General features: G+C 37.8%; 2 protein-coding genes across 6 annotated transcripts; both read right to left on the minus strand.

Moving 5' to 3' along the window:
* Positions 1-7,323: 7,323 nt before the first annotated feature.
* ccna2 (cyclin A2) lies at positions 7,324-10,919 on the minus strand. Of its 2 annotated transcripts, XM_080901509.1 has the most exons (9): positions 10,778-10,919; positions 10,231-10,665; positions 9,455-9,713; positions 9,267-9,373; positions 8,875-9,098; positions 8,580-8,784; positions 8,388-8,501; positions 8,026-8,159; positions 7,324-7,916 (listed from the first exon to the last, which is right to left on the minus strand). In XM_080901509.1, the coding sequence occupies exons 2-9, from the start codon at positions 10,438-10,440 to the stop codon at positions 7,865-7,867; spliced, it is 1,305 nt and encodes a 434-aa protein (XP_080757635.1). In that variant the 5' UTR covers positions 10,441-10,665; positions 10,778-10,919; the 3' UTR covers positions 7,324-7,864. The 2 variants fall into 2 exon arrangements, with proteins under 2 accessions (XP_080757635.1, XP_080757634.1); XM_080901508.1 differs by having other exon boundaries at positions 10,231-10,847.
* A 1,950-nt stretch (positions 10,920-12,869) lies between these two features.
* On the minus strand, positions 12,870-20,781 carry bbs7 (Bardet-Biedl syndrome 7). Of its 4 annotated transcripts, none has more exons than XM_080900607.1 (20): positions 20,332-20,781; positions 20,167-20,232; positions 19,375-19,437; positions 19,125-19,300; positions 18,839-19,025; positions 18,682-18,751; positions 18,483-18,590; positions 18,029-18,159; positions 17,766-17,850; positions 17,557-17,659; positions 17,257-17,449; positions 17,058-17,132; positions 16,889-16,954; positions 16,632-16,771; positions 15,437-15,541; positions 14,623-14,787; positions 14,400-14,509; positions 14,186-14,289; positions 13,525-13,648; positions 12,870-13,420 (listed from the first exon to the last, which is right to left on the minus strand). In XM_080900607.1, exons 1-20 carry the CDS (start codon positions 20,365-20,367, stop codon positions 13,287-13,289), a joined length of 2,241 nt encoding a protein of 746 aa, XP_080756733.1. In that variant the 5' UTR covers positions 20,368-20,781; the 3' UTR covers positions 12,870-13,286. The 4 variants fall into 4 exon arrangements, with proteins under 4 accessions (XP_080756733.1, XP_080756732.1, XP_080756735.1 ...); XM_080900606.1 differs by having other exon boundaries at positions 12,871-13,420; positions 16,889-16,957; positions 20,332-20,780; XM_080900609.1 differs by lacking the exon at positions 15,437-15,541 and having other exon boundaries at positions 12,872-13,420; positions 20,332-20,780.
* Positions 20,782-21,011: the final 230 nt, after the last annotated feature.

Here is a 21,011-nt window from a genome sequence, read left to right on the forward strand (position 1 = left end):
AACCCTGACTAAAGTCTGTAGTACTCTGTAGTTCTTTATACAAATGCTCCTTTGAGTTTGACAGTTAAAATAGTTGTATTCTGTTTTTATGACCAACAATTGGCTGAGGTGGAGCAAATTTGATATGTTTTGGACAATACTGAGTAGTTTACAAAAATGCATTCATCATCATATAGCTTATATATATTCTGTATAAAATCCTAATTAGCAATTAGGTGAAGTATAATATAAGTGAAATGCAAAAACCGAGTTTTCTGAAAGAAGGCCAGAAGCTTTAAGATGTGTATTGATTCTTTTGTTTGTTATTCTCACTTCTTCTCTTGTTTGAAACTAAGAACTGCAAAACCATTCAGGGCCCTGTTTAATTCCATTTATGGTCAACTTCCTGGGGAGAATGTGCTAAGTATAGTATGCAGGAGGGGAATGTTTGCAGGATGTGTTGATTGTAGGAAATAGTTAAGATTCATTTAATTTATTACTCTATTGTTATTTCCTGGAATCAGAGGCAATACTGTCATTACAGACAGGAGCTGCAGCATTATTTTGTGTCAAAAAAAGCAGGTGCTGCAGACTTTTTTCTAATTTCTTGTTTTTTCTCTTTTTTTGATAATTTTTTATTAGTTTCAGTCAAACTAAATATAAAACACTGATCCACTTGACCTGATGAACAGTTTAAAGGCTCTTTGTTTCTGCCCCACCACTTAGCCATGTCTCACATATTGTACTTGGCAGTACTTGGTTGCCTTCCACCCAGAAACCAGAATGGCATATGAGAAAATGTCTTTGGGTGATTAATAGCATGTGCCCATAATTACTCCAGTGTCTTGAATGAATGCCTGAGAGAGCTAGTGTTCTATTAAATAATAAATCAGTATTTTAACATGCAGGCTTAATTCAGTGTTCTTTCTGCCTCTGTCTACATTTAGCTTTTTGTTTCATGCTCTACATTAACATGGTTTCAAGCATGGCTACTCAGAGGTTAATGTGCAGACAGGACACAAAGAGGAGATGCTTGATGGCTGATAGGAGGGAAGGGATCAGCGGCGCAGCTCACATATCATTATAGTTGTCTCCTTCGCAGCAAACCTTAATTAAAGTGAGCACCTGTGAGAAGATGGGAGTGTGAATACCATCTCTGAGGTGATCCAGTTACGGAAGCTCACAGTTTCATTTCACAGTCTCCCAGGCTGACAAGGAGCCAATTTCCTTGATTCCCACATAAACAAGCGTATAGCAGCTAATAACAAACATATCAGATTGAATGGAGATATTTTTCAGGTAACTGAGATATCGTCTACTCACCAGAGGCAGACATACACAAACTAAATGGATTATGTACTTCTCTGAGTATTTAATATCTCACAATCGGATAAGCTACAAGTGTTCATATGAAGTGCTTGGATAATATGTGCAGTTTTTACAAAAACTAATTTCTCATTCTTTCTCTCATGTGATATGTGCATGTAGATAATGACTGTTAAAAACGCTACGGACACTGAATTACAATTCATATTTTTAGCAAAATCCTCATACAGTGCACCAAACTTCATGCCTGGATTAACCTAAAAAAATATTTTAGCTGATCATCTTTATCTCTCAAATGAAATGTTTGGGTTTTTTTGTTTTTGTTTTTGTTTTTTTTTTGTTTGTTTTTTTTTGGGGGGGGGGGGGTGATAGTTTCAGATACATATCTATTTGTAATGATTTTGATTGTAAGCTGTAAATAAAGTAAGTAAGTAAACAAAAGATGGACATAACTTCAGGTCTGAAAAGTAAAACCAGTGCAAAAGTTCTTTTAATCTGCACTCCATCAAATGGCAAGCAGGGAGCTCTGAATGCCAGTAACACACAACTGTAACACACACATATATATATACACACAAGTCTGCAAGGGATTTTCCTATAATTTCCTACCAATGACAATGTGATGGATGACATTGGCTGTCTTAAAAACATTGATGTCATTAGCTGTGTTTAACGACTATAATTAATCTAAGCCTAAATAAGACAAATTGCAATTTTTTCATTTGCAAAGTGTTAAAATATGCAGTAACACTATATCTATTAATATGTGCAATAACTAATAACTAATAAGTCTTTTTTTTCTGCCTGTAACCTAACTAATTTTCTGAATTTTAAAGATTAATGTAAAAAAATAAAAATAAATAAAACAAGTCAAGTCATACAGAAATCACTGCTGTTGTGGTTAAATTCAGACAGTTAGTGATTAATGATACATATGTACTTAAAAAGAAGCTTACATAAGGAGACATACTTGGTCATACTGTCTGTAAGTTGAAGACTAGTCCAAAAAAACATCAAACATTGCCATGAAAAAGTATTTGCTGCTTCCTGAATTCTTATCTTTTTCACACATTTGTCACTGTGATCATCAAACAAATTCTAGTAATGCCAGTTCATACCAATTGCAATTTTTTAAATGATGATTTCATTTCTTTTAAGAGAAAATAAGCTATCCAAACCTTTCTGGCCCTGTGTGAAAAAGTAAAGGTCGCCTTTGTTAAATCATGAGTTAACTGAGATTAATCAAAATGTTTGGACTCTAGTTTCAGCTCTCAAAAAGCAACACATCATGAGACCATCTAAAGAAACAGCTGAGAAGCAAAGTCCTTGACAGTCTGGAAAAAGTTACAAGGTTTGCATTCCAGCTAATCACAATGAACCATTATCAACAAATGGAAAAAAAAAAAAACTGGAACAGTAACAAAATTACTAAAGTCTAACAAGATTTCTCCAAGAGCACATCAACAACTGATGTAAGACGTCACAAAAGAACCCAAAACATCATCCAAAGAACTCCAGACCTCACTTGTCTCAGTTAAGATCAGTGTTCATCATTGATTCCCTGTTATCACAAATGCTTGATTGCAGTTCTTCCTGCCAAGGGTGGCACAACCACTTATTGGTTTAGGGAGCAATGCAACAGTGCCAGATAGTTTGGATAGTTTTTTTTTTTAAAGCATTTAACGTGCGTTATCTTTGTCTTATATTAAAACTATTTTCATGTTTGTTTGATCAGAAACATTTAGGTGAGACAAATGTGCACAATGTTTGGCACAATTTGTGTGGCAGGAAAATCATGTTAAAACCAAAGTTAGTGAGTTAACCTTGTTTTTTAAATTGCACTTTCTAAAATCATATATGACATTTATGTATTAAAATCTATTTGTTTTTATATGAGAAAACATCTATTGATTATTTATCATCTAAATCAGTGATCCTGCAAACTGCTGGGAAGTGAAACCAAAAGTCAGCAGTTTCTTCCCATTGCCCTTCCCAAGTTGTCAGCTTTAAAACCAAATCACTGAGAGATTTTCATTCATGAGCGGTGTGCCATGCGACAGCTGTGTTACAGAGCTCTGTGTCTACAACTCAATATATGCAGTACTGAATGACCGACAATAAGGTCTATCATCAATCAAAGGGTCACCATAGATCACATGTTTACTACTTTCCACAAATTACAGCTTTGCTGAGGCCAGGTTCAACTTGTGTCTTATACCTTTTCAGGAACGTTCATCATAATATATTAAAAGAGCAGATAAACTGCCTCTACTAAGAGGAAACCATCCACAGCTCTTGTGTATGAAGCCAGTGAATAAATGTTGTGCTAGATGCAACATTTGCGATTAGGGAACAAATAGACTACTGTCGTGTTTGAGAGCAGACTTAATTTAGACAAATATTCATGAAATGTAATCTTTATTTTATTTTTATTTTTTAGCTTTTTGGGGGTTGGGGGTAGGGGGCTGACTATATACATAGTTAATTTCCAATAATCAAAGATGTAAAGTACATAAAACTCCAGCTAATATTTCTGATAATAAATATATTTTATTAGGATTGACTTTAGCTTTGCGCTTAAACTACAGCATAAAACTATGTAAGCATGTCAGATTAGCAGCATTTTAGAATATATTGTTTATATAGAAAACGCGTCTTTTTCGAGGATAAATGCAAAATAAGTAAATTTAGAAATTTATTAATAAAATCAAGAAAACAACACTTGAATATTCACTGAAAATTAAAAAATGCTAGCCTACCCATTTTACAGGTAATGAATTTTATTAATTTTTTTCCAACCCAAATGTTAAAAATACCAAAAAGAACAAAATCTTTGTCCATAAAATGGTTAGTGTTTTGATCAGAGTTTACCTTGGTTTATATTTTATTATTATTGCCAAGCAGGTGTTTTGAACACGTCTCTATTTAAAAAGTGTATCTCTGGTCTCAGAAGATGAGTCCGATTCAGCAGTTTTGTTGCTCTTTTCAGCAGAATTCTTCATCTTCATCAGATCAGATGCTTTGATTATTTCGTGGTCATAGTCTAACTCTCTGTTGTCTGCAGCATAGACTCTACAGGAACCTACACCGCAGATGCTGCTGCTTTTGACTTTTTCAGGATTCAGATTGATTTGCACTAAGGTTTTTTTTTTTTTTTTACGATATATTGCAAATAAAGAGATCATAGTATTGTAACCAAAGGAGAATTTTAAGCTCAAAAGCACATGTGCAAAATAAATCAGAGCTGGCAGAGCTCTGAGTTACAGCTGGAGTGAGCAGATAAACAAACTGTTATTATTTTGAAATAACCCGTGCACGAATCTGCTGAAGAAAAATCCCTTAAGATTCACTGGTGTGAAATTAGCTGAGAGGTGGCGAAGTGTTTTCAGACATGTCTCAGAGAAAGTATTCACAGAAACAGCTTGACACCTTGGAACACTATGCTTCTTTGCTTTCTTGCAGAGAGCCACATTGAAAAATTTCTACATCCATCACATCTGCGTAAGTGACCTTTAGTAGTTTTGGCAGCTGGATTAGCCATGCTACCCCTTTCTGTTTATTTCTAGTCAAAGATGTAAGAAAACCTCCAAATTAGTTGACTTTTAAATATAAAGTTAATGTAGGAATGCAAATATTTACAGATCTTGAGAAATCTTAACAATATTATTTCTGGCAACAATGATTTGCAAGAAATAACTTGCATCACACAGGTACACTACATATGAATAATGGGTGTTTTCATTATTGTGTTGAAGTATAAGGAAATCAGCTGCCATTGTGTTATGAACATGCTCCCCTCTAGGTTAACAGGATATTGATCCTTTTGGGACTATTCAATCATTCAAAGCCTGCATGACCTCCTCTGACTAATGACTGAAGAGGAATAAAAATAAAACACAGTAAGAACCACAGGTAAATGGCAAATTAAAGGAAAACCCAACACAAATTATCTTGGCATTGACTCTGTTCCTGGAGCTGAACTGAAGAGATGAAAGTCTTTCTTCCGAAAGATATTTATGCATTTGATGATTTAATGTTTGTGTTGAGCATCTATCTGGTGCTGTATGAAATCTGGCGATCAGGAAAGCCATAGTGTGCACATTATTTTGATATGCATCAGATAATTCAGTGATCCCTTATGTCATCCTGCAAAAGATCACTCCCATCAGGACATAATCATGTCCTTCAATAAGTGGAAAAGTGGACTCCACACTTGGCAGTAAAATAGCTTCCTATCTGTTTGAACCTTTTATTGTTTTATGTAAAGCACTTTGGTATGCCCAAAGCTTTTAAATGTGCTCTATAAATAAAGATTGTTGTTGTTGTTGTATCTGTGGTCAATAGATCAGGTGTATTGGCCACTTTTACATCCCTGGGAAATGTTAAATGGCATTAACCCTGTGAGTTCTTTTAGTTGATATTAGCTTTCTCACCTTAAGTCTCATGACACTTTGCCCCTTGATATGTACAATACTTAAAAAATAAAATAAAAATAAAATAAAGGTGGCATAGCACCTTTTATATATTTCATCAGCAGAAATCCTTAATATTCCTCCTGCCAATTCACGAAAATGAGATGAGTGCAAATTGGCCTACTGAATGCACTGCTTTAATCAGCATGGATCAGGATGCAGATTTAATCTTGGCTTCTGCTTTTACTCAGCAGTTTAGATGTTTGGGCTATGGCTGTGTAAATACACTTAATAGCTCTTGCATAAAATTAGCGGTAATTTTAATTACTGAAGGAGAACACAGATAAGGCTCCCTGCTTCACGCTTATCTGAAAATAAGCAACATATAAAGCTGGTGAAAGAACAAACGGGTTTCTATGAATAAAATCATGAGCTTTTATTATTTGTGAGGCAGTTTCAGCACGAGTCCATAACAGATTATTTTTAAAGTAATTTTCTTACACAGTTCTGCAAAGGCACAATCAAGTACGCCAACATGCCTCAGTCCTGGCAGTGTTTTGGCAGATTTGTCCCATATTTCACAACACACGCTCCAACCTCTGTTCAAAGCAAGGCTGCCTAAAAGAGCGAACGGGCTGCAGCATCGATTTTGCCACAGAGTTCCTGAGCTGTTTGAGAAGCATCCAGAGGAGAAGCATCATGAGCATCAGGAGACCGAGAAGCATCCCCACGTACAAGCTCAGGTTCCAGCCCCAGCCCAGTGCCAGCGGCAGCGACGTGGACGCCACAACAAATCTTCTGGGGGCAGGCATGGGGTTAAGCAGCAAGCCACTCTTTACACTACCAAAAATGGTCTTTAACAAAGTTAGATCTTAGGAGTTAAACAGATGTTATGCCGTAGCTGCACGAGTCATCATTCAGCCAGGTATCCAGCCGTTTAGGCTATGTTATAGAATTCCCAGTTTCCATGGTTAAATCCTCCCGTTAGTCACAAGTGCGTGCAGTCAGTAATAAAGGAAACCTGCTGAGATAGTGCATGCTTTTTGAGCGGTCCATGCTTCTGAGATGAAAATCCTTTCTGCAGCTGGGCTCCACTTCCCCTCTCCTGTCAGACTCCTTGCACAAAGCCAGCCTCCCAATTTATCACGAGGGGGAGCGTGCAATACCTTCAATGCTATTGGCCGACTAACTCTCGTTCAGATAAAAATCAAGCCGTTGTTGAATGACAAGTGGAAAAGCATTTAGTTTGAAACAAACTCCAAACACGGGGTGTGTGTCCTTATTTTCCCCTTCCCTTGTTGAACAGAACCTTAAATGCCTTGAGGGGCTTTTGATATTTCAAAAGCCTACTTATCCTGTTGTAAGAAAGGCTGCACAGGAAAACCTTACTGGTTTAAAGAACTAACTGACTTTACCTTTCCCATAATTACCACTCCTCAATGGCACTTTGTCCTCAATTCAAACAGAAATCCCATTTTGGATACCCAGAAATTAGTTTAGCCTTATACAAACAACCAGGGCTCACATTCCTAAGCTGATGTAAGCTTTTAAGAACTTGTCCTCTGCTGCCCTCTTGAGTCTAGGGTGTTGATAAAGCATCAGAAAATGTATTTAAAAGAATTTTATTTACAAGAGCCATAGTTTAACAGTGCAGAAGATGTCCCAAAAAAAGCTTTCAAGACACCAATGTAATCAAATGACTCAATGACAGACAAACTATACTTTAATCTGCATCCCATTAGGCCAAATGGTCCAAGGTTACACCTCTTAAAAAAAAAAAAAAAAAAAAAAAAACTAGGCAACCCTGCACCCTTGCTTAGGAAACTAAGCTAGAAAAAAAAAAAAAATTGAGGCCACAATCTGTTCTGTGGGTTTAGGTACATGTGCAGGTCAATTAGCAACACTGAGGAGCCAAGTAGCCCAACAGTGCTATAAAGCCTATAATTTGTCTGATTAAAATTTCTTGATTTTGCCAATAACTGTAGTGTGGCATGAATCTTAGACTTTACAATATAAAAATTACAAAAAAAAAAGTCAAAACATCTAAAATACCTAGTGCTACTCCAAAAAGAGCAGGGCATTTGATATTGTGGCACACATCATTAAGTGACAGGGGAGTACAACATGGATAGAAGGGAATGAAGTAGTCAGTTCAGCTGCAGTTTAGTTGGTGCATTGATGCTTGAGACTTCATGGTACCTGTGGAGGAGACAAGGGTTTAGTGCTTTAGCACAAATAAAGAAACCCAGACTGTTCCAAATGTAAACAAAGACTCCCATGAAGTTTTCAAACAAATCTGCTGACTTACTTTGTGCCCTTGTACTTCTCCCGGACAGACTGCTGTGCATGCTGAGGGGCATTGAGGTATATGCGGTGAAGATCCTCAATGCACGGCATCAGATCTTCCAGAGAGTAGCCAGTCATCTCGTTCAAGGACTTGGGCTAAGGAGCACAACTTTGGTCAGTTTGTGTCTTCAAATATACAAATACATTTCCCCACACACTAAACTAAAGCTTGCATAAACTTGGACAAGTTTAACTTTAAACAACAGTTAAGAGTAGATGCAAGCTCTGAGTTATTGGCTGTGCTGCTGGACACCATTGGCATTTCCACCTACATATAGACCAATACCTCCTAGTTGCCCATTTGTACAAGTCTATAGAGCTCACCCATGAGGCACCAGTCACTGTGGTGTTAGCCAGAATGTAGGCCGCAGCTGCTGTCTGCGATGGCAAGTATTTCAAGAAGGGGTCTGAATCAACCAGGCTGAGCTCACCAAGGTACTGAAGATGAAACAACAACAAATGTTTAGACAATGCACTTAAGACATCACTTTCAGACTACAGAAATCTCATGCCCACCATTGCCAAGCTCTCCACTTGTTTGGTAACAGCATGCTGCAGGAAGTACTGAGTGAGAAACTGGTTTATTGTTGGTGCTGCCAGGTCAAATGAGAGCACTTTAAGCACCAGATGCTCCATTCTTAACACTTGCTTCTTTGTGTAGGTGTCGTCTGTGATGTAAACAAACTCTGCCACCTCTGGTGGGTAGATTTCTTCAAATTTCCTGCATAACATTCAAAAGGAACAAATGTAATGTTTGCAAAGTAGTGGGCTTTGAACATTTGTAGAATCTGACATGCAAAGAGGTACATACGAAGCTAGCAGCATAGCTGCAGTGCCAACCAGCTGAAGTTTGCCTCTTAGGACAGACATTGAGGAAAGGAAGCGATCAATGTAGTTAACAGCCAGATAAAGTGTCTCATTCTGGAGCTTGTACTCTTCGCCAACTTCGACCAGCCAATCAACCAGAATGGCTCGCATGCTGTTTGTGATGTCAGGCTGCTTCTTCATGTAGCCAGCTTTAGGCCTGGTTTTCACCTGTGGGGTGACAATCTAGTTATAAAGAGCCAGTTTGCAAACAGGATCAGATAACCATCAACAGGTTTAGGTTGAAAAATGTTGCCAGGGGACATGTCTAAGATGGCAGCACTGCCAGAAAATTCTCATATGCTTTTTGCTTTAGCACTTCGTATGCCAATTTCTCACCTCCATCTCCCTCAGATAGCTGTGAATTTCAGCTGCATATTCTGGGGCCTCATTTACATTCACTGGTTTTTCCTCCCCCTCAACCACAGACATGTCCATTGGAGAATCTGAGAAGAGTTTTATATTTAGTAAACAGTAAAAACCCAGATCAGAGTAACAGTTGCTAGCATCATTTCCTTTAAACCCACCAAAGCTGACATCCATCGCTGATGGAATTTCAATAGTGGCAAGGGGCTGCCGGAGCCGTGCCACAGCACTGATCTCCAGTGGGGATTGTTCAACTGTGGGCTTGGCTTTGATACTCTCAACTGCTTGCAGTGGCTTCTTGACACAGGGTCCATCAGGCTCATCAATATGGATCTGGAAAGCGGGTTGCTTGGCCAGTGGTTTATCAAAGCAGCTTTTCCCAAAGTCTTCATTTTTACAAGACAAGGATTGTGTTGAATCCTGGAAGCAAAGAAATATTCAGACATGGCCCACAGAATAGAAACTTTGTTAGATTAGATCTGACAGCAACACCATCCAAGGGCATACATGCTGCTCAACTTAGTGGTTAGATGAAGACTTTTCATTACAACACTAAGTGTGCTGCACTTGACTGAGAACATTCAGATGATATTACACTAGTCAGGTTCAATGTTAATACTCAATTGTTACATCCGCTGACGGGAGGGAAACGTTAATAAAGCACCCTCAAGAAGGCATGTTTGTTGTTTTAAGCAGCCAACTACATGACTGACTTCACCTTAATGTTGATATTAAAATGGCGGTCAATTGGTGGGAACGGGGCGTACACACACACACACACACGTTCGTGAGTTTGTAAATATTAAGTTTTAAGAAATAATAAAAGCATCAAGTATTTTTTAACAAGCAGGGACATGGTAAAATGTATTGGCTCCAAAACATGTAGTCAACAGCAAAGCGCAGCACCAGCTAAGCAGCTACCAGTTAGCATTGTTACCTGCTTTCCGCCGACTTGGGATTTGTTCCTCTGGTTGTTCTGCAGGGCTCCTAGCACGGTTCTGTTGGCGGCTTGCTTCGGAGGAAGGTTTTCTTGGTTTTCAGTCGCCACAGGTCGGGCTTTAAGCGAGCCTCTGAGTCTCTGCAGTACATTTTCCTGATTCTGGTAGTCACTAGCCGCGCTTCCCTGTGCTCTGTTAGCGCCTGACATGTTGCCCTCCAACTCCAGCCTGCCTTCCGCTAGCTTAACTACAATTGTTGAGTACTTGTTAACTAGTGAAATGAGCCCTCAAATATGATGCGTGGATAAAGGGATCAAGTATATGGATATTATAGCGAGGTTATCATTAGCGTCTACCTTGCCGAGGAAGCTTAAAGAATTGTTCACAATCAAAACTAAGCTGTTGAGATGGTAACCACACTTGGAATCCCCGTGCTAAAACAAAGCAGACAAAAACAAGACATGCACAATTGGTGGTACAATGGCTACAGTCGGAAGACAAGAATTTAAGTCGCCATAACGCACGAGTTTCGAATTCACTACAAACCTGGAAACAAGGGAGCTAACCTCGATCCATTTACACAGAAACCTGTAGAGACTGCAGCTTTCTCTCAGTTCAAGTAGCCCGCGAGGATTGAAACAGACCAATCAGAAGCCGCGAAGGCAGTGACGCGTAAAATGTACGGGGAACCGAAGAGTACAATAATCTTCTGATTACTAAATTCAAAACCGGTTTGGCATGTTTGAACGTAAAATCGCTTTATTAAGTCAGCTGGGCCTGTGTAGCAAATGCACGCATAAAGGATAAGATCTTGTTTTATTTTTTTCCTTTTTTTATTTTGCTATCTTCATATATGTTCAGACACACAGGTTACCCAAGGCATTTAATCATATGAACCATTTGTAATCTGTTCTTAGTGACTAAAGACTTGTGTTGGGAAGTACTAACTGCATGCAATACACACAATAATTAAACCACTTTTTGAATTAGCTTGGTTATAGTTTAATTTTTAATGAATACATAATCAGAGAAGTTGTTACCTGGATAACTGAGTGCGCTTGCCTTTAAAATCAGTCTGAAACTAATTATTTGCTGTCTGCAAATTGCACATAAAACCAAAGTTTATATCCTTCTACTTTTGCATAAATAGTGGACCGCTATAATTTACATATGACATATGAACAGGCACTGCTATAAACGCAACTAAATATCAGCTTTTACTGATATGACTGTTTTTTTATATATATATATTTTTTATTTACAAAGCAGTTTGAACTATACTTCCATCCAGTTATTTAGTTAACAATTTTGATAACCTTGAGTATTTTATTGCAAGTAAAAGTTTAAATATTTAATCTTTAATACAATATAATGTTTAAATATTCACTAAATGTTAACAGCAAAATATACTTACAATAATAAAGGAAATTCTCCTTTACAGAGCATGTTACATATCCTCCTAAATGTCCTCCGTAGTGGACTTTTGCAGTCATTTCCTCCATTTTGTTCTGTTTCTTTTAAATGACCAGAAAAGGAGTCCTTTTTAGAAGCAGAAAGAAATTTATTGCAGTTTGTTGAGGGAAACAAGGATCTTGAGTTGTCTGATGAAGAAGATCATAGGGAATAAGGCCTTCAAGAAGAAAGAAAGAGGAGCATCAGAGATGGTACTCAGGCGAAGTCCTCTTGAACTTGCTGTCATTAAGTGGTTGGACAACAAGCCAGTTGTCATGGCATCCTCTGCCTATGGCAATCAACCTCAGGACACACACATAGGATGGTCCAAGAAAAACAAAAGTTTTGTCCAGGTGCCAAGGCCACTGGCAATTGCTGAGTACAATACCAACATAGGTGGTGTGGACCTTGTCGACCGAATGTTGAGTTTCTATAGGATGGTCTCTCGCACTCGGAAATTGACAGCACGTGCAGTTCTCTATTTTTTTGATCTGGCAATCACCAACTCATGGCTTCAGTATAGCAGTGACTTGCAGTTTTGGGGGAAGAAACCACTCAAGTTCCTTGACTTCAAACTGTTCCTTGGTGAAGAGTTGAAGTAAATGTTTGCCATCAAAGATCAGTTTTACATGTTTGGCCTTCCAATGTCATGTGATATCTAAAAAGTAAAAACTTTTTTTTCCCCAAAAAAATCCTTTCAGCCTTCTGATTACCTTACAAACATTAGGGGATTTAAAAAAATAAAAAAAGGACAACATTTTTTTTCCTGGTAGTCAGGAGGATATATTTGCTCGTCTTTTAGGGAGCGTTTCAGATGGCACCAGTTTAAAGGACAATGCAAACTGCTAAATCTGCCTCTGCTTTATATTCTCTAAACTACTTGTATGTCAAATTTAAAAGTGCAAAGAAACTAGATACCAAATAAATGGTAAAGTGTAAAGTGTAAAAAGTGTAAAGTCACAAAGTAGCAAAAAATACAAATTCTGTGGAAAAAGTACATTGGGACTTTCAGTCCTTCAAAGTATATGTATTCAATTAACTTCCACAACGTTGGTGTGATTTTGCAGGACTTGATCTCTGGTACTCTATCAGACAATGGAAGCAAATAGGCAATCTATAGATTTGCTGTCCATGATAGTGTAGATGTAACAGTTTAATGAATGAGACTTGATTGGCTCTTTGTTAAAATTCACTGTATTATGCATTTCTTCTTCTATACAAGTAGGTTTTTGTAGTAGCATTAGTCCAGTGAATAATGAACTTTACATCATCTCATTTTTATTTGAAGAGATGAACATCACTCATATGAAAACCATAACATAAAAATATACATTACATATTTCTTTAACAACCTTATATTTGGTCACTTCAAATGCCAGCTATTCATACAGGTAACTTTTTTTTATAGTTATTTCCAGATACTTTAAAATACATAAATATTTAAATATTGTGCTCAGTAGCTATGACAAAAAGTAACTAAATATATTTAATAACATTACAGAAACACAGAGATACTACCATGAAACAAGTGTTTCATTAGAATACAAAAATAGCACAAACATTCAAAGACAACTAAATGAATACCTTCTGACCTATTAAAAACTTAGGCCTCATTAAAAAAATCTAACAGAGAATTCAAGTCATAGTTATCAAGTATCTCCAGCAATGAGGACACCTTGGTTTTTACATTCTGGCCCTTGAACTTGAATTTGTCGATGAAGAGGTCTGTGATCATTCCTACAGGAAAGAGAATGAAAAATATTAACTATCATAGGCCAACAATATTAATACGGTAAAGATCACAATGAGATCAGTTAAATGAAACTGTTAAAACATTGCACCGTAAAGCCTTTCAAGGTGTGCAGGCTGTTTCTTGTACTCCTCAAGGAGATTAGCGGATTCATCCAAGATGTTGCGATATTCTGGAATGAGGAAATCAGCATTCCCCTCATGAACCTGAAGCTCCTGATGACCACAGAGGAAGTAGAGACGCATGTTGGGAAATAGGAAGCAGATATTAGTAGCTACATTAAATTACACTCAAAAGAAACATGTGAGGAAACTGTATCATTTCACTAAATCGTGCACAGCAGATTTGCAACAGTTTCAACAGTATATTGGCAGGGATGCAATGGAAATAACGTTGCCATATTGTGAAACTGGTGCCTCTGTAATAAAAATATAACCTGCAGGGATTACAGCTTTTTAATCCTCATTTTAGGTTTAAATAGCTTTAAAACAGTTTTCATCATTTTAAAATCATCAGTTTAACTGAAGATTCTATACGTGCAATTTATGTCAGCTTAGAGTTATAACTCTCTCACCTCTCATTTACATAACCATTAAAAATAATTGCTTGTGGCATTAGCAAGATGGCTGCCGAGTTGCAAGACTTTTTTCTAGAAGGTATTTGATTAAATTCTGATCAAACCGGGTGGTCTTTACTGCAAATTCCACAACACAGTTCAAAGGAATGAATATCTTTTTTGCTTTTACACTTACTTTAAGGGCATCGATGAGCTGAACTTTTCTAGCCAACAACAGCTGGTACTCCAGCTTTGGATGGATCATGTTAAGGGTGTGGCTCACAGAGTCATCACTGATTTCTGGAAGATTAATAAACATAAATACAGGTTTTCTATTTCTTCTATTTAAAAAAACAAAACAAAAATAAAACCTGACAGATGGTATTGAAATAGAACAATAATACACCTACCGTACGAAATGTTGAGATTGATTTTCTTTTTGGTAGCTTCTTTAGACAGAACATCACTCAGTATGGAGATCGTAGAGATGTTGTCAGACTTAAAGTGACCCTCCCCTTTGCTGTGAATACAAAATGGTTCAATATATTAAACTATATGAAACTACCTATTAAACTCTTCAAAAACTTAAAGTGTATGTAGTTTAGAGCTTGTCTACTGTGTGCCTGCATTTACCAGTAGGTGGCTTCAAGCTGTGTGCCAAGGAAGGTGTTGTGGAAATAAAATGTGATGCTCTCTCCTGCGGGTGTTTTCTCAGGTACCTCCGGCAAACAGAAAACCACCCAGGAGTGGATCTCTGCAAAACTGAACTGCCCAACCAGACTGAGCCTGTTCATTGGCCTTAAATAGAGTGAGAAAAGCAAAGAGAAACGAAAACAAATGATCCCATCTGGGAAAGATATATATAAATCTTATAAAGTTTGTATCTGTCTTGTGTGAAACTTGTATGAAAAGCATATAAGAGTGAAAACAGATATAAGATCCCTTGAAAAATTATATAATGAAACTTGTATGTTTTGGATACTTACTAAAACAATGTATGAAAGTAATGAGAAAGTGGCCACTTTCATGAGTAATCACATATAAGTTTTTACTATTTGTTTTCCATATGGGATTTTATGAGAAAAAAGGGAAATCCTGATAAAAGAACCGTGTTAGAACATTCCTGTGTTGCTGCTATTAACAGTAATATATACATACAACACAAAGTTGCTGACACATATCTCATAGAAAACCATAGTAAAAGTAGAGGTTACTAAGGCTACGTTCACACTGCAGGCGAAAGCGCATCAAATCTGATTTTTTTGACCCTATGCGACCCATATCCGATCATGCTATGACAGTGTGAACAGCACAAATCCAATATTTTCAAATCCGATGTGGGTCACTTTCGTATGTGGTACTGAATCCGATACATATCCGATGTTTTAGAAAGCGACTGCTGTTTGAAAGGTCAAGTCGCATTAAATCCATCTTTTACATCACTTACACAAGACAGACGCCAATTATCAGCTTCGGAGAAGCACCCGATAAGACATCGCGAACACTTCCTGGCCATCCAGTGTAGATGTTAGTGAAACTGCTGGGAGGACAACTTTGGAGAAACATGAACATTTTATTTATACTGTATAATCTGCAGATTCTGACAGAAATCTGCAACTATCCTTTGAAGCACCGCTCCTCTAAAACAGCAATAAGGATCATTATTAGGTTATTTACATTATTATGTAAATAACAAAATAACTCAAAGCAAAAATTGGGAAACGTAAAGTCCGAAGTCTTTACATTAAGGGCCATCAGTCAAACAATATTGTTTTCTCTGGGTCTAAACAGAGCGCGTTGTGTGTGTGACGTCTTCTTTTGTGCATGCGGGCCGCTTTGGACGTTCACACTAGAGCGCATTTGCTGTCGCATTTTATTTGTAGTGTGAACAAGCAGACAAAAAAATCGGATTTGATCAAAAAATCGGAATTGAGCATTAAGACCTGCAGTGTGAACGTACCCTAAAAGCAAGAAGTAAGCATATTTATTTTCAACACACAAAAAATGATAAAATAAAAATATTAAATCCACCAAGGAGATTATGTGTCTGCTAAAAACTGGAAGCAAAACTAGAAATTCCATGTCATTTCACAACAAACACATAATAAAGTGAAATAACAAAAACTGGGAGATATCGCAGTTCTAGTTGCTACTAATCTTCAGATGTCTTTGTGGATCCAAGAACGCATGCATGATGTCAAAGGAACTGTCAGTATATATGTGTGTAGTCACTCACACTTTTATTTGTTTGTGGGTTTGTTACTCTAAAAGTTATGGAAAAATAACATCAGAATTTCACCAGAGCTGGGGCTTGATTTATGTTTGTTGGGAATTCAGATCCAGATTATTATTTTTTAATTCAGGATTCTTTATCACTGTGATGGAAGGCAAACTGGACACTGTGTCTTATGTTGCACTGACAATTTTAGTTTCAATTCGAGGGTCTAAATGTAGGAACCATTCACAACTCTAGGTTTAAAGCTAATAATGTGTTTTTGTCTTTAAAACTATCTTTTGTGTTCTGCTTCAAAAAGAATGAGATTACCAAATTTCAATTCACATCTCTATGATTTTATTATACTTGAAAAGACTGTTTTCAAAATTCAAAGTAGTGCAAATTTTTCTTTTATTCTTTTAATTACCTCTCTTGGTCTATGCTGTGAGTCCGCTGGTGGAGGGACAGAGGTTTGATCTGGTACTGGCGTACCTGACATGTCTTAGGCTGCAGTCTTGGGGTGATATACGCCTGCAGGGTTCCATACTGTCCCTCAATGGACCTCACCTATAGAACAGTTTGTTGTGGATTAAACATATTACTTCTTCTGTAACACATCATATCACAAATAGCTGAGGCAAGTTGATTATGTAGCCATTTTAAAAATGCCACACTTTCACTTACTTTGAGCTCAATTCTGGTAGTGTTGGCCTGACATCGGTATGTGGCCAGGAGGAAGTTCCCATTGGGCTGCTAAACATAAACTGAATGAATGTGAGGCCTTTGATCACAGAAGCAGGTTTATGACTTAGTTTGTAAAAGTTTTTGTGTGCACATAGTTTACACAGCTCACCTCTGAGTCACATTCACTGAAACTGACGACAGCTGAGTTCTTATCCACATCCAGGAGGTCAATAGGGACATCACTCTGTGTAGAACATTAGTCTCAGTCATATTCTGCTAGCTTACTTTTGCTACACGGAATGAAAAGTGTACTTTTTTTTGGTATTGCAACTTGTCTTTTAACAGTGCGGTATAACAGACACATGTACCTGCAACAGCAGGTTGTCGATGGCAGTCTGCACCTCCAGGGTGAGGCTGTAGCTGGCATCGTCTTGGCAGAGTGTAAACTTGTCATTGATGCTGAAGACGGGGACAGCAGAGACAGCCGTGCTTGATTGAGAGGTCTGCTGGTACTGCTCACGTCCCTGCAGGACTTTGACCTGCAGCTGCTCCAGCTCTGCCCTGAAAGTTAACAACATTACTAACTGAAAAACTGAAAGACTTGTTTTGAAATCACACTTCACAGTAAACCAAAAAAAAAAAAAAAGGGAACAAGATTTTGCTAATACCTGAGTGCTTCTACTTTAGACTGTGTCTCCTTGCTCATCCTGACCTCATCTCCGGGGCCAGCCTCGGCCTTCTGAGGCTCAGTGGTCAAACCAGTCACCCATCCTGTAAGAAGTGAAGAAAAGAGTGGACACAAGACACCAGACACTTATTGTTCCTGAGGGGAAAAAATGCATAAGCTGCAGTATTAAGGGAAACATTATCATCTAACCCGTGTAGGTGGCAGTCAAGACCTCATCATAAGACTCCTTCCCTACACAACCACCCTGGATGGAGGTCACACTCTCTGACAATACCTGTTATGAGGAAACACAGCAGAGAAAATATTGAAGATTAAGAAGGGAGTCTGTCATTTAATACCTAAATGCATTAATATTTGTAAATTAAGCAACAATTATTCAAATAACTTTAGGTTTGTAACAGTTACAAAAATACAACTGTAAATCTATGGAGAGTGAATTTTTAATCACTTACGTGCTCAAAGCGCAATGTCGGTTCATTAGAGCTGTCAAAGCCGTAGACCTCAACCGTCCCATCATCCCTCCCCACCAGGATATCATTCACTCCGTCACCAATAATATCATAGTTGTCAATGCAAAGAATTCCTGGGAGACAGAAAACATGATCACTTTGCCAGAGGTTAAGTCATCACCTAGTATGCATGAGTATCTGTTTAAACATTGTGGAAACATACATTGTGTATAAAATGAGATCAGATAGATCTGTTTGAGAAACAAATTGTTACTGCATGCCCATGCAGTAGACTCCGCTTTATGACTGCTTTGACTCAGAGCAATCACCCTCTGCTAGACAGTAAAAATATTGCACTTTTAAGGCACCTGTACACTGGCTTCATGTGTAAGAACTCGATGCTATGCCCATCTTTTCTAACAGTGTTCATGAGAAAATAATGCATTTCTGTACATACCTCCTTTCTTTTTGTCATTGTCAATTTCCCATTTGGTCGCAGCTGAAAGTTCACCAATCTCAACCAATCCTATTTTTCCATCTGTGGTTCCAAAGAGAATTTCCTCTCCTAAAGAGAAATTTCAGAAATTAAGTTCAAACGGGTACATATAAAGCAGCTTTATGCTTTATGGTTACAGTAAACAAAGAAATCAACTTGCCTTGCTCTTTATACAGTTCCAACACAGAAGGAGGTCCAGGAACTTCTATGTCATATGCAAGTTCAGATCTCTACATACAAAACCATAAAACAATTGGCATCTCTCATTTGACAAAGAGCAACTCATAATCAGAACAGTAAATGAGAGCTCAGTCTACCTGCAAGACTCTGAGCACTCGATCTTGGCATGCCAGGACGGGGACGAGGTGAGTGAGGTTTTCAGTGGACAAACATGTGATGTCATTGATCTTGTCTCCAGAGAGGTAGTAGTCCTGATCTTTGCAGTCACAGTAGTGGTTGTAGATGTAACTTGCGCACACAAAAAGGTCAGCGCCTGAGACATGCCTGGAAAAGACCCAGTGGGGTAAAGATGACACAACTCTGCACAGCTCAATCGTGTAATGTAAATCAAAATGAAGAAAAAAAACAAAACATGTTTCCTACATTGCATTAATGCTCTCAGTTAGGTTGGCTTCAAAAGTGAGGAACTGTTTGCCTTTCTTGGTGAATCCTCGGACCTGAGAACCAGAGCAGACAAAGATCTTTTCCTGGGGAGTTCCCGCAGCACCTCCAAGGTCCATTCGGGCTATCTTCTGGCCAGGAAGTGTTTTAAAGACAGGCTGAAACAAAGAGTCAAAAGTCTTACAAGCTGTTCATTTCAAATCTCTGTGATGACAGGAAAATATTTACTCACCACTGCTTCCCCCTTCTTGATGCCAAAACATGTGAGTATTCCATCATGATCAGCAATAGCAACCTAAAACATGAGGAGACACCAGTCAAGCACTCTAATACTTACCAATTTCATTTTTTAGTTTAATTAACGATTGTAGCAAAGGCAAGGAGTCATATCTAGAAGATAAGCCCAGTATCAAAAGAGAGTATAAAAGAGACCTTACATATACTATAATTTGTTTCGACCGAGCACTGATCCCACATGGTGATATGACCCTTGAGGTTTACCCAAAATGCACTTTTTAAAGTTTTCTACAATGAACTAATAGAAAACATGTTTAATTAAAGCCTGTTGGAAAAATAGTGTCTAAATCTTGTTTTGAGACAAAGTCTATTGATCTTTATGAAATTTGACTGACTATACAAGCAGTTTACATGTCCCTCTTTCAATTAAACTAAAACTTCAAAACAACTGCCCAACTTACTGCACAGCATGACAAGTCTTACTTCTTGAAGGGCTCGGGTAAAGCAATTATTTATCAGAAATCAATGTCATTGGTTTTGATTTCTGACCATCTAGTAAACAAAATATGTATTACAGATAAATAAACTAAAACCCAAATAATAAAACTGGTTACATTTTTAAAATCAGAATCAGAAAGACTTTATTTATCCCCAAGGGTCAATTAACAAAATTAATCATCTGCAGTCTTCAGCAAAAGCAGGAAAACAATCTGGATTTAGTCAGAAAACAATACTAACACCACAAATGTTAATTAATTTAGGTTACTGTATGGCTCATAAACGATACCTTTTGGGTTGCCTTTTTTCCCAGTGGAGGAAGAAGCCTCATAGTTTTCTGAGATGTCACGCCAACCTGAGAGATAGAATGGAGGAGAACTTTTACTCCTAATATTAATTAAAGAGAGAGAAAAACACACACAGCATAAACCCGACGTAGTCTGCTTTGTTTTACCTGAATGTAATCAACTCTATTGAGGCGAAGATCCATCTTCTTTCTACTGTTTCAACTTAAGTAGGAAAAAAAATCTGCAAATATTCCAAGCAGGTTATTCAGACACTACTCTTGGCCCATAGCCGCCCGTTACAATTAACACTTTGTCAGAAAAACGTTCAACCCAATTCCAAGACGATAACGATGCTAGCTGAGACTGGGATTATCTAAAGCAATGGGATTAGCTCAACGTGCTAGCTTTAGCAATCGGAGCTAACTGGTACTGGCACGCAGGCTTCGTCAACGACCGAAAATCATCTTTAAAAAAGACACGAAGAAAGTCGATGTGTGTAGATGTGAGCGCGAATAAATTCCCATTAAACGCCGATATCAGGTATAAACGATCTGTGCAACATTTTGGGACTTGTAGAGGGCAGTTGCCGTTGCTAATGGCAACGTTGCAGGCTGTAACAAAACTGCAATTCCACTGGTTGAAAGGGAGTAACGGACATTGAAGCTGCATTTTGATTGGCTATCTCATTCACGTTTTCTACCGGTGCGTCATATCACTTCTATATCTAGCAGACAATACAAGAATACATAAAAGACAAAAAGAGAAATGAAACATAAAAGCAGCAAATAATGACAATAATGTTTTTAAAAGTGGCTTAAGTGTGCCATTCTGCCAGTAATGTGAAAAA

The sequence above is a fragment of the Rhamphochromis sp. 'chilingali' genome (assembly GCF_963969265.1).
Source record: "Rhamphochromis sp. 'chilingali' genome assembly, chromosome: 13".
NCBI lineage: Eukaryota > Metazoa > Chordata > Actinopteri > Cichliformes > Cichlidae > Rhamphochromis > Rhamphochromis sp. 'chilingali'.

Coding starts and splice junctions, on each gene's coding strand:
- ccna2 (XM_080901509.1), bottom strand. CDS start 10,440: ATGTCAGGCGCTAACAGAGCACAGGGAAGCGCGGCTAGTGACTACCAG. Junction 9,099..9,266: donor GCTATCTGAGGGAGATGGAG/GTGAGAAATTGG, acceptor GTCACCCCACAG/GTGAAAACCAGGCCTAAAGC. Junction 8,160..8,387: donor CAGTGACTGGTGCCTCATGG/GTGAGCTCTATA, acceptor TGTGCTCCTTAG/CCCAAGTCCTTGAACGAGAT.
- bbs7 (XM_080900606.1), bottom strand. CDS start 20,367: ATGGATCTTCGCCTCAATAGAGTTGATTACATTCAG. Junction 19,301..19,374: donor TCAAGAAGGGGGAAGCAGTG/GTGAGTAAATAT, acceptor TCTTTGTTTCAG/CCTGTCTTTAAAACACTTCC. Junction 17,450..17,556: donor TCTAAAGTAGAAGCACTCAG/GTATTAGCAAAA, acceptor GTTAACTTTCAG/GGCAGAGCTGGAGCAGCTGC.